This window comes from Neurospora crassa, linkage group V (genome assembly GCF_000182925.2).
Source record: "Neurospora crassa OR74A linkage group V, whole genome shotgun sequence".
In the NCBI taxonomy this organism is placed as follows: Eukaryota; Fungi; Ascomycota; class Sordariomycetes; order Sordariales; family Sordariaceae; genus Neurospora; species Neurospora crassa.
Window position 1 is genome coordinate 6,076,129 of NC_026505.1, and position 16,057 is coordinate 6,092,185.

Here is a 16,057-nt window from a genome sequence, read left to right on the forward strand (position 1 = left end):
TATCCAATAAAAATAAATATTTATTAATTAAATTTAATTCCGTACTCAAATTTATTAACCCTCGTATACTCCGCTAATCTTTATAAATCCTCACTAATAACCTTGTTTCTAAATACATTTATAATTTACCCGTATTATTCTAAACGGTTATAACCGCTACTTTAATTATAATCGGCTTAATATTCGTTCCGTACAAGGGGGTATTTATAAGAATAGGGCAATTCTATATTAAATAGCCAACTTAATCGCAATTATAATAAGTTCGGTTTAAGTACGTTACTATAAAATAGCCTATTATACTATATTTGTAGTAAATATTTAATAATTTTAATTAAATATACCGGCTATACGTATAGCCTTTCTAATAATAAAGGGAATAAATAAGATTGGGGTTTATTTAGAAAGTAGTAGGGGGGTAATAGGGAAAATTAGAAGGGTTATTACTATAGGACGACTAAAATAGAATATTCGAAGAGGAAGTAGGAGGGTATAAAGATAAAGAAGATAATAGAATATACTTTAAAGATATTTAATTTTAGCGATATAATACGAATAGTTCAATATTCTTTAAACTTTTTAACTATTCTACGTATACTACTACTTTATTTATTATATTAATACTAACCGTCGAGAGGATACTTTATTTAAAAAGGGGGCGTAACCGGTTGGCCTAAGTAACGACCCGAATATACTCTAATTAATTATATAATAAATTAAATTCTTTAGTATAATAGTAATTATAGAAATTATAAATAGTTTCCGAAGTACTTTACTATATACGTTCGAATTTATTGAGAGCGGATTATTTAATAGCCTAAGTATTACTATTATATTTAATTTCTAAAAAAGTATAGAGGTCGCTCTATATAAGCGTATTATAAATAGTATTATACCCGGGCTTACTATAGAGAATTAATATATATTTAATCTATACATTTTTAAGATTACCCTCGATATAATTAACGGCGAATAAAAGGGAAGTACGGAGGTACTTTTAAAAATATATATCGATATTATAAAAGTAATTCTATAATTATAAGAAATTTTCGCTAGTAAATTTAATAATATTATATTTAAAATAATATTTAATACGGGCTGGCGTAGTTACGGTTAATAAAGGAGTAGTTATAGTAGCGGCCGCTAATAAAGGGGTAGTAAGGGGAAGTATAGTAGAAATACGAATTTAGTTATAAAAGAAGTAATTTTAGTAATAAAACCTAATAGGGATAAGGGGGTAGTTTTCTACCGAATTTTATTTAACGAAGCCTACAAAAGCGAATTATTCTTATTAGGATATATATAAGGGGAGATAGTTAAAGAGGAGTTTAATTGTAGCGAACCGAAATTTGAATAATTATTATTTATATATAAATTTATTAGCTTCCGAGATTTGGGGGTACGATTGAGGAGCCTGGGGTAGTATAGGGGGGTAGTCTTTATTATTATTTTCTTTAATAAACTCTATAGTAAATTAGTATTATTATAATAAAGGTGGAGGGGGTTAAATCGTTTCGATTATAGTAACTATAGGGGTAATAGTATAAAAGGGGTAAAAAATAATTTTAACGGTGCGAGAAACGGACTAGCCGCTATATATATATATTTTAATAGTACTAGCTTAACTCCCGGAGGAAGAACTATTAATTTATTAAGAACGTAGGCGAAAAGTAGGCTAAGGTAACTATAGTTGTGGCTATACGTAGGGGATAGTAAGTTAGGGGTTAATTTAAAAATATATTAATAGCTACCGACTACAATAAATTATACTTCGTTAAACCTCTTTTATACCTATATAAACTCTATTTATCCGCTAACGAACATTATAGAGCCTCGTACTAGTCTAGCGCCTCGGCGCGATGCTGGATTATCCTTCCTGCGAGCCCGACCCGATATGGGCGTTATTGTTAGTGATCCTACGCGTCGGTTGACGAAGGGGAGCAGCAGCCGCTGAGGTGCTTCTATGCACGAGTTCTTAGCCTCCTGACACGTTTTAATAGGATTTTATAAGAGCGCTTTATTATTATTTTAGAAAATAGTAGCTTTAACTATCGCTTATAGCTAATACTTCTACGTACAATTATCTACTTAAAGAACCGCTATTCGAGTAGGATTATAAATAAAATACTATTTAAAGTATAAACCGGCTATAAACCTAATTTTTCGTACCTACAAATTATTAGCGCCCCCTACTATTATAAATTATCTAATACGGATTTTATAAGGAAATTAGCTTTAATAGCCGGCCGAAGTAAATTATTAAACTATAAGGGATTGTCGAACTATATTATTCTTATAAATAATAATAGGGTAATTTTTATTAATAATATAATTATTAACGAAATATATATATATATTTCTCTTAACCCTACCGTATTAGAATTTAATTCGCCTAATAATCTACCCTCCCTTAATTATATACCGAATTTTAATTCTAGTACCTCTTCTAAAATAGATTTACGCACCTTATTATTTAGTATTTCCAATCCTACATCCAACCCCGCAGAGGGCTACCCGAAAAATTCGAATATACGCCCTATAGGTATCTCTTTAATACTTCTACAATCTACCCCAACGTTAATACTTATACTATTACCACTACTACTACCACTTTTATTATTATCCCCGTCGCTCCCTAGCTCGGATAAAAAGGGAATTCGAAATTTAGAAGGAGAACTTCTAACGTAATTAGAAAGAGAAATTAATATACTTATACTATTATTACTTATTTCTTATTTTACTACCCTCCTATCCTTACTATTACTCTTAAATAAATTACCCTAACTCCTACCTCTACCTTTAAAACTATTTACACTAATCTATAATATTATTTTTATTAGTAATAACCTAGGCTTATTCGACCCTAATTACTAATATACTATTATAGATCGTTATTTTAAATTATATCCCCTAATTCCTATAATCCTTAATAAATAATAATTATTCTTAAAAGCTATTAATAAACCGGAAATCGACCTACTAACTCTCGTTACCCTTACTATACCGTTAATACTAGAACCTAAAAATCTTCGAAAGGCTATAAAACAACCGAACTAAAACTACTAGCAAACGGCTATATAAACCAAATATTAATCCCTTATTAAAAACTAAACCTAAACCCTTCTCCCTTATAATATTAACTATTAACTACTATCCGGGAAATAAATATATAAATTTAAAACCGGTTCTAATAGTAAAATCCTTTATTATAAAGCTCGTTAAATAATCTATAACTTTAAATAGCAAAAAGGGATTAATTATAATAAAACGTTCACTTTAATTATAAAGCCTATAAACTATAAATTTATATTCGCCTTCGCCGCCGCCCTTAATTTAAAATTAGAATAAATAAACATTCAAACCGCTTTTCTTTATAACTTAATAAAGGAAAATATTTATATAGAATAACTTCCTAATATTATTAATAGCAACCCAACCCTAATATATAAATTTAACTACACTTTATCCAATTTAAAATAGAGCCCCCGTATTTAATATAATACCTTAACCGCCTTTTTTAACAATTTTAATTTTATACTACTACTAACTAACACTACTATTTTTAATAAGGGTACTACCTATATTACTATCTATATTAACAATCTACTTATTACTAGACTATCCGCGAAAGACATTTAGGCCCTAAAAAATATATTAAACAAACGTTTTAAAATAACCGATATAGGGCTTTATTTATATTACCTAAGTATAACTATAACCCGCAATAAACCAAAACATACACTTCATTTAAATTAGAAGGCCTACCTTAAGAAGGTACTTAGTAATTTCGGAATATTAAATTGCAAGCCAATATCTACCCCTATAAATAATAATAAAATTCCCGAACCCCCGGAAGGTTTTTAAACTCTTAATTTTAATAAATATTAATACGTAAATACTATTAATTTACTTATATATACTATATTCAATACCCGGCTAAATATCGCTTTTATAGTATCCTTTTACAACCGGTACTTTACTAAACCAATATAAACCTATATTATAATTATAAAACGTATATTTAAGTATTTTAAGGGTATATTTATTTTATACCTTACTTATTCCAATCTATTAATTATATTTATTAAATTTATAAATATAAATTAGGGAAGGGATACTTCTACTAAATAATCTATAAGGGGTTATATATTTTATATTAGTAGTATAACTATTAATTAGCAATTTAAATAATAATAAACTATTACCCTATCCTCTTATAAAGTAGAAGTTATAATATAAATTTAAATAATAAAAGAAGCAATCTAACTTAAATAACTATTATCTAACTTTACTTTCTTACTTATAAATACTATTATTATCCATTACAATAATTAAAATACTATAACTCTAATAAAAAACCTATAATACTACTCCCATATTAAATATATTAATATATAAAAGATATAGTACTAAGAAATATAAATATTTAGAAGAATAAATTTCTAATACGTAGCTACTAAGGAATAAATCGCTAATATCTTTACAAAAGTACTTCCCTAAAGTATTTTCGAATAATACTAATAGGCCTTAAAGTTATTAAAACCTTCTACCCCATTGCTATTAAAAATTAAATAATATTTTTTCAATACTTAACCGTCTATCTTCTTAGCGTTACACTACTAAAAGCCTCTAAATATACAAATAATTATCCCTCTACTAAACCCTCTCTTTTTATCTTTCATTATATTCTATATTTAAATTAACCGCTTTACCTATAACTCCTACTCCCCCTACCTAGGGCCACACACACCCTAACAATCTAAATCGCGACTTTCCGGGTCCCGCGAAACTTTATAATATAAGAAATTTTAAAAATCGATTTACAATTATTTAACTACCTTCCTATTATACTACTACTTCAAATATACGCCCATCTTAACCATCTCGTTAAAATAAATCGATTAGTAGTACTCTCGTAACTACACGACCACCACAACAAAAATTACTATACTTTCTTTCTTCTTTCTTCTTATCGCTTCTTCTATTTACCTTACTTTCATCTACTCTCGTAGTAGTAATCCTTTTCCTACTAGGTTTTTACTAGTACCAGCCGCGAGAGACGCCTATAAATACTACACCTTTTCAAAGAATCTCCAGGGCAATCTATATTTGGATCGAGGGGGAGTATTAAAGCCATTACCAATTCTTAGCTTCTCTTAGCATTAGTAGATACGATCCACACCTAGCTACCCTATATATAAGTCGGATTTCATCCTCCTTTCCTCATCTTTCTTCTCTTTCTCAATCAATCAAGACTTTCACTACCACAATATCGTTCCCCGTGATCACTCCCTTTCATATAGTTCAACAAGTGTGACTCCGATGACTTTCAACTGTGCTTCTTTCACTAGTCCACTTCGACAAACCTAGGAGGCCAGGGCCCATGAACCAGCCGAATCCTCAAACTGTCTGTCAATACCACCGTCAGATCCCAACGCACAAAAGATTTGTAAAGATGTCATGTTCAGTCTCCGTGACTGCTTCCTCCGTAGCGAGGTTCTATGCGGCTAGATAGGAACTCCAATGGTTCTCCACGCGTAATCTTTATCCTCTTCCATACTTGGTTCAACAACCACAACCTCCAATTTCCTCAAAGAAGGGGGAAATTCAGTTTGAATGAGGCCAAGGATATTATGCTCGTCACCAGGTTGTAGTATCCGGATGCCCCTTAAGCGATTATACCTTGACGGAGGGTTGTCCGACTCGTTGTTTTCCTCCCCATCGCTCTCTTGCCCATCGTCCTCATGTTCTTCATCCACCTGAAAAAGATCATCTATGTCCATTGCCGAGCCGTCGGGCTGCACGGCAAGTTCCAAGTCCTCCCAGTCAACATCAACTGGCTCATGCTTTGGCGTATCGTCCCTGAGATAGTGTAGTGGTACCTTGAGGTACGCCAATTTCTTGCATTGTAGTGTGGAAAGAACCCCGCTGGGTCCGAACCGAACTCCATCGTGATACGTACCTTCATGGTAGCGATTCCCGTCCATGATGAGAACCTCCAACGTGTCTTTGAACATTGTAATTATTGTGTTCCAGTTCTGCTTCTTAGCCCCAGGCCACGGATGGCAATCAGCTCCTTGAAGCATTCGCAGTTCCCGCAACTTTTTGTTCGTGCTGAGCCATTCGTAAAAGTCGTCGAGGGGAGTCCCAGAAATGTAGCTGTTTTTGCCCACAATTTTCAGATACTCAACGGTGGGAGGACATCCGCTAGGGTATTCGGGAACCTTTTCACGGAGTCCTAGCAGGGACCAATAGAGTGCACCAAGATCCAGTGTTAAGGACTTGAGCCTAAAGCAATCCTGCCCCAGAAGACCGTTCGGCAGACACAAAAAGGCTTCTGGTGCCAATGGAAGCGATCCCCAATGAATGAAGGTGTTACGATGAAACAGTCGGACTCCCCTGATTTGAGGGCAAAGTTCCAAGATGGCTCTTAGAGTTTGGTCTCCCAGAATTGGGTAAAATGATCTCAAGTCATCTGTATCTGGGATTTTCGTTTCAGCAGTGTACCCGCTGAAAGATTTGGGGTCCCTTGGGATATAGAGTTGCAACAGGCGTCCGAAGAACTCGACGTTTTGCAATTGGTCCAAGACAGGTGTGCGTAAGAGCGGGCCGAGGGTCCGTACCAATGCCGAGATAGGATCGAGGATGTCGGGAGGATTTTGACAGTCGTAGTTATTTTCGCGAAGCAGCGGAGACGTCACAAGCCACTGCACATACTTTCGATTTGCCGGGTATTCCAGCAAACTCCGGAGTAGGCGGAGCATGCCTATTGAGCTGCGTGTCTTGCTAACCCTGAAGAGGGCCCGTTGTGCGGGTACCGTGAACGCTCTAGACGCCAGTGATGACGATCGAAGATAGTCGTAAGGTGTGGGCTCTGTACGACAGGGGACTTCCAGATGCGTGTCTCGAGGTACGTAGGGATACGGTGTTTCATCGTCGGGAAAGTCAACCCGGTCGCGCCCTGAGACGTAAGCAATGTCGCCGACAAATTCGAAGATCCTCTCCCAGAGCTCAATGGGAAGCTTGTCGATCGACGTCGTTCCTGGAAGACATGGTGGGCGGATATCGTTGAAGGTGCTGTAACCCCCTTGCGTGATGTTCTTGAGGGAGTTGTCGCTCTTTCGCTGTGACATGATTTCGCTCGCAGTCGATGAAGTGGTGCTACTGTTGGCATCATGTGTTAGTATGATTCTGGAATCATTGCGCGACAAGGGGAAGTTGATGGCAAGGATACACACATGTTGGCAAGATGCTAGAGAGCCGTCTTTGGGACTATTGCCAGGCTGGAGAGGGGCGGGCGTAGAAGCGAATGTCGAGGTGGGTGCAAGGTATAGGTCTGGCTGGAATAGTCTGGGCGGCGAACGCAAAAGGTTTCGGTTAACGGAGGAGGGCGGCCTGAAGTTCAAATACTGCGGGGTGTGCTGACTCACCGAGAAGGTAAGTGACTGGAATGTGACAAGTTCTTGGATAACAAACGGACGAAAATGGAATACTTGACTGGCCAGCATACTGGATTCTTGAGTGGGTAGGCAGGATCACAAGCCTGTTAGTGAAGGCGCTCAAGCCGGCCGGCAAAACGAGGTGGAACTCGGAAAGTGCATTCTCCAACAGTGCATCCCGATGAATGTTAGGTATTCGAGGAAAAGGCAAGAGCATTACACTGGAGTGTCAACAATACACTAAATACACTACAGCGTTGAATGATTCATGTGAATCTTTCGCAGTCCCACACCCAAGTGTCCTTGTTTGGCCGTGACTCTCAGCAAACAGCACATAATGCTCTTTGAGTCAATCAAATGCTCAAACACTTCATTGTCGAGCAGCAAACGCCCGTGTCATCAAACGTGGACACCTGTGGTATATTGAGAGGAACTATAGATCCTATTTGCACGTCAACATTATGGCATCTGGGGATGTGCCGTCGGCTGGAAGGCCTCAAGGCTCTCAAGCTCACGCTGCTAGTAACTAGCCGGGACTCATCTGCCTGTGAATGAAGAATTGTATTGAGCAGTGCAAAGCGAAAGACCTTATAACGGCACGCCTGAGAGGAAGACAAGAGCTTGAGTGGTTGGCTCAAGTAGAACAAGTATGGCGGTAGGATTGTTGTGATGCGAGAAGAAATGAATGAGGTGAGTGGTTGAGGCTTTGATGCGACTGCGTTGACTCCTTTCGGCATCTCACCCAAGACAACAACCTAGAGAAGGAACCGACCCCCGGCTGGCAATAACGGCGCGAAGGCTGCAATGGTTCTTGAACACCTGGCAGGAACAACTAGTCAGCCTGCCTTTTACTTGCGGCTGGCCGTGGTAGTGTGGTAGGCAAGCGCAACGGCTCAACTGCACTAGAACTGTGGAACAGAACTTGCATATCATCATATATCTCTGATGGTACTCTCATTGAGATGCTAGCTGAAAGAAGACGAGAAAGAAGCCAAAAACACAAATGTCGAGTATTTGGCCAAAGAGACCGAAACAGAAGGAAACAAAGTGACGATACCTGAGGTAGTCCTCAAGATCCTAGAAACCAATCTCCTACCGGACATATCGTTCCTCCCGTCCCAAACCAACGCAGCTAACTGCACCATTATCTAAAGCCGAACCTGGAAGGTCTCGATGGGGGTAATCCAATTCTGTTCCCATTCATTGGTGTTCTCGGCAAGCTCTCCCCTTCCGAACACTACAATATCCACCTTCTTCAACCCCTTTGGGAGTTTGGCCTGCACGAGGTCCAAGACGTGCTGTCCTGTTTTTGGCACGCAAAGCTTGGGGCAGTCTTGCCGCAGCATGTGCAATGGCACCTTGAGGTAGGCCAACTTCTCAAATTCTCCTAAACAAGAGAGCATCCGCGTGGGGCCAAAACGGACTTCTGAATCTTCGTGTATACTTTTATATCCATCGAATACGAGAAGTTCCAAAGTGTCTTTGAACAGAGGAAGGATGGTGTTCCAATTCACAATCCTCTTGCGTGTTGTACTGTCAGCATACAAGGCACCCAGGCGATCGAAGGCACAAAGGCGATCGTCGAATCCGTTGACGACCCGAAGCTCCTTCAGCGATGTGTTGCTCCGAATCCACGAGTGAATGTAATTGATGCTCGGGACTTTAGAAGACCAATACCCCGCTAGTGTGAGTCTTTCGATGTTTGGGGGACATCCCACAGGGTAGAGGTATCTTGGTCTGGCGGCTATAGAGTCAACCCGATCTTGAAGGGCATTGTAGTTGAGCGTAAGGGATTTGAGTTGCGGGAAAGTATTGGAAGTGCATTCATCTAAGCTGGATGGTACCGTTATCCTAGCTAAACCTGAACCCGAACCTGAATGGGCTGAGCATATATGAAATCCGCTTAGAAAGGGGCAGAGCTGGATGATCGCCCTCAAGACATGGTCCTCAAAATTGAACCTGAATCCCATGAGAAAGTCGTCCGAAGGGTCGTCCAAGCCATCAGCGCCGTAGGACTCTCCAAGTGAAACACCGGCTTCACATGCGCGGAAAAAGCTTGCGTCATGAAGTTCATCGATCTCTCTTGTTAGGACAAGGGAACGCAATTCCCGACTGAACTTCCACTCAGTGGGTTCAGAATCTGAGTCAGAATCTGAGTCCATATAAATATAGCGGGTGACGAAGAGAGACCGAATATACCGCCTATTTTTAGGGTAGAGAAGCAGGCTTTTCAGTAATCTCATAATACGCCTGGGACCTTTGACTACCGCAATCCTGAACAAAACGCGCTGTGCTGAGTCCGTGAAAGCTTTCGAAGTAAGCGCCAATGACCGTAGATCCCTGTAAATTGACGAGTACGTAGGGCTCAGCCACGAATCCGTCGGAAAGAAGTTATCGAGTCCGCGCGGATCGGGCTGGTAGTCGGAGGGGGCGTCGGCAATGTTGCCGATGAATTCGCATATCCGCGCCCGTACCTCGATTGGGAGCTGATGTAAGCGAGCCATGGTAGGCAATGCGATTGCGACTCGGTAACTGGTCGAGGTTGTTGTTGTTGTTGTTGTTGTTGTTGTTGTTGTTGTTGTTGTTGTTGTTGTTGTTGTTGTTGTTGTTGTTGTTGTTATTGTTGTGTTGTTTTTGACGTCTTGACTGCCTAGAGGTATTTTATTGCAGTTGAAAACCAGTGGTCGAGGCTCAGGCAGAGAGTTAAACCTCCCCGCACGAAAAAAAACTCGCATGCGCTGCGGGTACATGGACAGGAAGTCGCACCCCTACCCAGAAATATCGGGCCGCCCATTCAGCTGATGACACCTGCCACACACCAAGCACCGTTTCTGGCTGCAGAGTTTCGCCTTTCCAATGCAGTAACATCGTCGCCCAAATCAAAAGAGAAACTCTATTCGCACGGTGATAAGACTCTATTCGCACGGGGAGCGAAGAACTGAAACTTCACTAAGACTTTTCATACCTTAAAACCTCAAGTAGAGGGTTATAGAATATATCAATTTTTTTCTTGATTTTTTCTCTACGTACTATAGCTCTCCTGGAAACTATACGTGCTCAGTATCGTAAGGAAATCTAGGAGAAAAAAGGAAAACATTGGAAAATGAGAAAAAAAGTTTTAAGTATAAAAATGTGAAAAAGTGAATCTTGGGTCATATCTCAAGGCTATAGGGCTGAAATCTACACCCAAAAATGCGCAGAAGATCAGCGAGTAATTTGCTGCCATTCTTGACTTTATATACAGAGATCCAATCAAGTCATACCTAGAAAAGTAACAGGTGATCCCCGTGCGAATAGAGGTTCTCAAACAATAGAAGGAAGGAATGGAAATGATACCTGCCTATCATTGATCCACACCTTGCTGAGGCATGAAGAGGCAGTGAAAATGTTCATATGAGCGGGCAGAAAAAGGGAGTGGGATTTGCGATCAGATTCTTATAAGCGTCCTCACTTTGTCCCAAGTAGTATCAACAGCCAACTGCTTGATTCAGAGTCGTCTACGTGAGTTATGATCCATCGCATTCGAAAGCTGCCTGCTGCCTGCTACTTTGTGCCATCCGTCTATACCCTTCCCACGCCCTTCCTTCAATCATACTATTTGTCCAGTTGTGTGGCCGTCCTTACCCAGATCGATTTTCAGCGCCTTGACCTTTGTGACTCTATTATCCTCCACTTGCTGAACCATCATAACTTCAGCCCTCTCGAGTGACTTCGGAAACTTTACATCTGCTTCCACAAACTGGCGAACATCTTGGCCTTCGTTAGGCATGCTCAAAAACTCAAGTGGCTCCATACCGTCCGGGCATCTTCTGAGATAATGTATCGGAACACTCAAGTATCTGAGCTTTTCCATCTCCGGCAAGCATGATAGCATAAGGCTTGGACCAAACAGCCGCTGTTGCTGGAGTACCCGGGGGCCAAGGATGTTATTGGCACGCAAGTGGAGCAGCGTCCCAGCACCATCCAGCACAAGCTGCTCCAGGGTAGCTTTCAACTTGAGAAGAAGGTTATTCCAGTTATGGACTGTTGAGCGAGCAGCAGTACGAATCCCGTACCAAATTCGGAGCGTTTTCAGCCTGGTAAAGGCGCTGAGCCAACCGCAGACATGGCGCATACCCAGCATGTTGTTGCGGAATTCATGGGTTATTGAGCCAACAATAGTGAGATGTTCAATGTTCGGTGGAAATCTATCATTGGCCATGATCATGGACCCATAAAAAGCTTCGAAAACACGAATGTCAATTGTTAGAGTGTTGAGGAAAGGGTCGCTTTCGAGCGCTTTTGTCCACGAGTAACATCTCCTACCCACAGGCCAGAATGTACATGGATCTTCTTGTTGCCCCCAAGACCCATTACTGCAGTGTAAATGAAACGCTCTTAGCGACTGGCATAGCTGAAGAATGCTATGCAAAACCTCGGTGACTAGTTGGCAAAACTTCCGGCTTTCAAGCTCGTATGATGCTATGCGGTCCGATGATAAGACCACAGGAAGGCCGCGTGGGTATAACCGGTACCTGAGTCCGTAAAAGTAACGGTGGTTCCGAAGGTCGTGAGTATTATGCCGGCCAAAGACAACAAGGTCGCCGAATATGTCGACGAAAGCAGCCCAGCGGGACGTTTCTATCTCAGAACGTCGCTTCTCTGCGTCAGGATTTCGAACTGAAATGGCCAAGAGACACCGTATGTAGGATCTGACTTGGGGAGATTCGAGCAGAGTTCGGAAGAGCTTGAAGTATGCCGTGGGGTCCCCAACAATGACCACGGCAAAGAGGGCGCGCTGCGCCGGGTCACGGAAGTCTTTCGAAACGAGGGAAAGCGCACGCAGATCGTCGTAAACTGGCTGAAAACTCAGCTGGGGCTTGTCGCCTGCTTTCTGTAACGGCTGCCACTCATACGTGTGTCCGTTGAAGAAGCTGTGGCCATAGGGGTCGATCTGATAGTTGCGTTGGTCGTACAGGTCGAAGTCGCTCAGCTCACGAGCGATCTGCGCCTTGAGCTCGAAGGGAAGGCGCTGGATGGGCGCCATCCTCTGGGGCTGTGAAGAATTCATCGAGGATGTTCTCTCGAGAGAGGTAAGTGGATCGTTCCAAACTTTCACGTCGTGGAACAAACGGTCGGGGCCAGAGGGACCTGTGGATTGAGCTGGTCAGCTTGTCTTCAGATTGGGTGCCGTCACTCAGGCAGTGAATAGTGGGAGGGCATGAATGATACCTTCTGATTTTGAGGGGAGGAAGCCGGCTGTCTTTGAGTGGTCGTCTACCACCTGCGCAGCGAAAAATCGCAGCGCCTGATCGTGATGACCTTTGGATTTAAAGAACTGGAAGGGGTTGTCGCGAGGAAAAGGCTAGAAGATCGGTCGCGACGGGGCGGGGCTTCTGTCAAGCTTAGAGGTACTTGGTTGCTCGTGGGAAAGTGGGTGTGGGTGAACAAGGCGGGGTAGTTGTAAAAGTGAGGAAGGGTTAAAAATGGTACCCAGGAAGGAGACGAGGTGATTGAACTGAGATAGAAAGTGGAAGCTAAGGCCGTGTTCGTTCTGGCAGTAGTGCAGTAAGGGTTTCTCCTCTAACCCTAACCCAAAGATTTTCTGCCACCAAAAAGGTGCTTCCGATCGATACTGTAGAACTGCCGGAACGAACTTAGCACCGAACGACACTGTATCTCGACAAGACTTTGGTTCGAAAGATTCCGTCCAAGGAAGGAAACCCTACGGCAACACTTCATGAAAGCCCACCTTGCCTTCATGGGACATAAAAGCAGTGTGTGTCAAACATCACAGTTTCCTTGAAGCCGAACTAATGCGACACTCCAGCTCTCTGCACCGCACCTTCCTCATTCTCATCCCCCGCTTTCTTCTCTCTTGTTGAACCATGTACGGAAGGGAGTGATCACGGTGAACGACATTGTGGTAGTAAAAGTCTTGATTGATTGAGAGACGAAGAGAAAGAGTACGGTGAGAAGGAGGATAAAATCTGACTTATACATATATACAGGTTAGCCATATGTGGATCGTATCCACTAGTGCCAAGAGAATGCCAAGAACTGGTGATGGCTTCAACATCTCTCTCACTACCACGGTCCTGATCCCCATCATCACCTTAGGTATCGAGCAGAAATCCTTAATCCCCTTACCTTTCTAGGCATCCCCACCACTTCCGTTTTCTTTACATCGTCTATCAAGTTGCTCCGTCATCAAGAAGGACATGCCAAGGAAAGACGTATGACCCTTGACCTCTGTCCCCTTCTTCAAGCGAGTATTCATACTTGAGGGAAATGATATTCCAAATCCAATAAGTCCATCCGAATGACTCAGTGGTGTGGCCCAACCAGTTTCAGACGCGGAGGCAGGGGATACAGGACAATATTCTCTTTGCCAAGGCTGTCCAAACAGCTAGTCATCTAGGGCAAGGTGTATCAGACCCGTGCCTGATGTGCGAAAGATAATAACCTTCTATATGCCATGTAGTTCTCTAAATGCAGATCCAAAACAACATGCCACCCTAATCTCTCGATACGGTTTGTGCGAGGCCACCTCTATCATATGACCGTTCTGTTCTGTGTGTCCAAAGAAAACAGCCAAAAAAGAGAACAGAAGACGCCAAAATCCAAGAAGAAAAAAGAGAAGAGAGGAAGAAGCCAATGGACAACCATCCGAACCCGTCTACACCTCATCCTTATCACTCTCACTATCCTCCACCTCCTCCTCCCCACCACCACCGGCGGCAACCACCCTCCTCCTCCTCGCCTCCTCCTCCTCCATCTCTTTCCACGTCGACCAACTCAACAGTCCAAACGCCATCATGATAAACACCCCACCCAGCATCGACGCCCCGCTCAGCGGCTTGCCCGTCATGAACCAATCCGACATGGCCACGATGAAAATCGTCAACAGGCTCGCCACCGAGCTGAACACGGGACTCGTCAGAGAAATCAACACCAGAAAGCTGCCCGCAAAGCTCATGTTCATGACAATACTCCAAAACAACAACCAGGCCGCTCTGCCCGTGGGGACTTCAAAGGGTTCGATTCCCGTCCAGTGCAAGATGGGGATAGGAATCCACAGTACGAAAACAGTGAACATCCCGATCATACTTCCAAAGGTGTTCGCGAACGTGACGCTTCGGAAAGCTGAGGTGCCTTCAGGCGGACATGCGAAACGCTTGTAGAGGACTTCGTAGAGGCCGTAGAGGACGGATCCGACGCCGATGATGATGTTGCCCAAGAAGCGGGTGCCGCCATTGATCTCGCCTGCGCCCGAATTGGAATCGGGATTGCCATCGCCGTAAGCAACGATCAAAACACCCAGAATCGCAATGGCCACTGCAACAATCTTCCCCATGTGCAATCTTTCCTTAAGCAGCGGGATACTAAATGCGTATGCAAAAAAGGCACTGCAGTTGTAAATGGCCGTCAAGTCCGACGGGGTCGTCATGCTTACGGCCAAGTACCAGCTCAGTCCAGCAACGGTAAGTGCGCAAGTGACGCCTGCTGTGGTGTAGGCTAGGTACCGCCATGGCGAGTTTGCTTGTTGTTGTTGGCCTCCCCTTGACCTCCCTCTTCTTCTCCTCGGGGTTTGTACATCCAGCTTTTGGTGTTCCACCATGGACCCAACTACCCTGACTTCCCATAAGACTTGCCGCCAAAAGGGTCGCCAGGGCATTTCCCGCTTTAGTAACCTTAGGACAACTAGTTGTAAGGGAAACAGGAAAACCCAGGAGCCGTGGGTTAGGTAGAGCATGCAGTAGGCCTTGTCCCAACCTAGGTCGTGCTGGACGATGGAAGCAAGCTCCGTTTGGACGGTGAATGTTACGAGCGAGACGAGTAAGAAGAAGGCGGCTAGACGGTAGCGCAACTTGGTGTCGAGGTGGAGGGCTTGTGCTGCGAGGGGGACGGGCGTGATGGAGCGGAGGGAGGTGGAAGTTGTGCGGCGGGGGTTGGAGGGTCGACCGGAGGAGGAGAAGGGAGAGGGGTCGGCGGCTGAGGGGTCGAAGTTGGATTCGGTGTCGTAGAGAACTTGGTGGTAAGGGGAGGGGGTGCGTCGGCGGCCGCGGTCATCGTTGGAGTTGGCGTGCGGAAGAGAGGAGGAGGGGTCGAGAAGGGGGTGGGAGGAGTGCGTGTCGGGCGCCATGGTTGGGTGACGGTCGGGACGTTATTGTCGAGGGGCGATGGCGCATTGGAGGGTGTTGTGATGGAGTTCGAGGTCGGGATCGGGTACCAGTTCCGAATGGTGGTTCGCGATGTGGTCGTGGAGATGGCGACAATGGAGGACAGAGAGCAGTAGCGAAGCGACGAGCAAAAGGGACGGCGAAAGCAGCGAGAGCGCGTCAATGAGAACGAGCAGAGGGCCTTCCAGATTATATTTAAATAAAAGCGACAGTGAATATACAATCATGCAAAGAAAGGAGCCAAGGAGAAAAACAGGACAGCTGACTGTCCGAAATGACCAAGAGTGGTGGTGGTTGTACAAATGGAGATGAAATTAGGGTTCGGGGAGATGGAAGTGGAAGGGGAAGGGAGAGAAGACGAAATGCGGGAAACGACGGCGGCATGTGCGCCTCCTTGCCAACTGAAACGTGGGGGATCTAGCCACCTCGCCAATGAGATGCGTCGATCTGAGATCTTGT

The 16,057-nt window shown here is 43.2% G+C and overlaps 4 protein-coding genes across 4 annotated transcripts; all 4 read right to left on the reverse strand.

The window, feature by feature from the left end:
- Positions 1-5,504: 5,504 nt before the first annotated feature.
- NCU07249 (hypothetical protein) lies at positions 5,505-7,130 on the reverse strand (the record flags this gene model as incomplete). Its single annotated transcript, XM_950731.1, has 1 exon — positions 5,505-7,130. One exon carries the CDS (start codon positions 7,128-7,130, stop codon positions 5,505-5,507), a length of 1,626 nt encoding a protein of 541 aa, XP_955824.1.
- A 1,454-nt stretch (positions 7,131-8,584) lies between these two features.
- On the reverse strand, positions 8,585-9,940 carry NCU17041 (hypothetical protein; the record flags this gene model as incomplete). The annotated part of the gene is made up of 3 exons (XM_011396553.1): positions 8,585-9,269; positions 9,396-9,471; positions 9,694-9,940. 3 exons carry the CDS (start codon positions 9,938-9,940, stop codon positions 8,585-8,587), a joined length of 1,008 nt encoding a protein of 335 aa, XP_011394855.1.
- A 1,085-nt stretch (positions 9,941-11,025) lies between these two features.
- On the reverse strand, positions 11,026-12,486 carry NCU17042 (hypothetical protein; the record flags this gene model as incomplete). Its single annotated transcript, XM_011396554.1, has 1 exon — positions 11,026-12,486. One exon carries the CDS (start codon positions 12,484-12,486, stop codon positions 11,026-11,028), a length of 1,461 nt encoding a protein of 486 aa, XP_011394856.1.
- Positions 12,487-13,752: 1,266 nt separating this feature from the next.
- Positions 13,753-15,939, reverse strand: NCU07247 (DUF6 domain-containing protein). Its single transcript, XM_950729.2, has one exon. The coding sequence runs from the start codon at positions 15,559-15,561 to the stop codon at positions 14,095-14,097; it is 1,467 nt and encodes a 488-aa protein (XP_955822.1). The 5' UTR covers positions 15,562-15,939; the 3' UTR covers positions 13,753-14,094.
- Between the last annotated feature and the right edge of the window lie 118 nt (positions 15,940-16,057).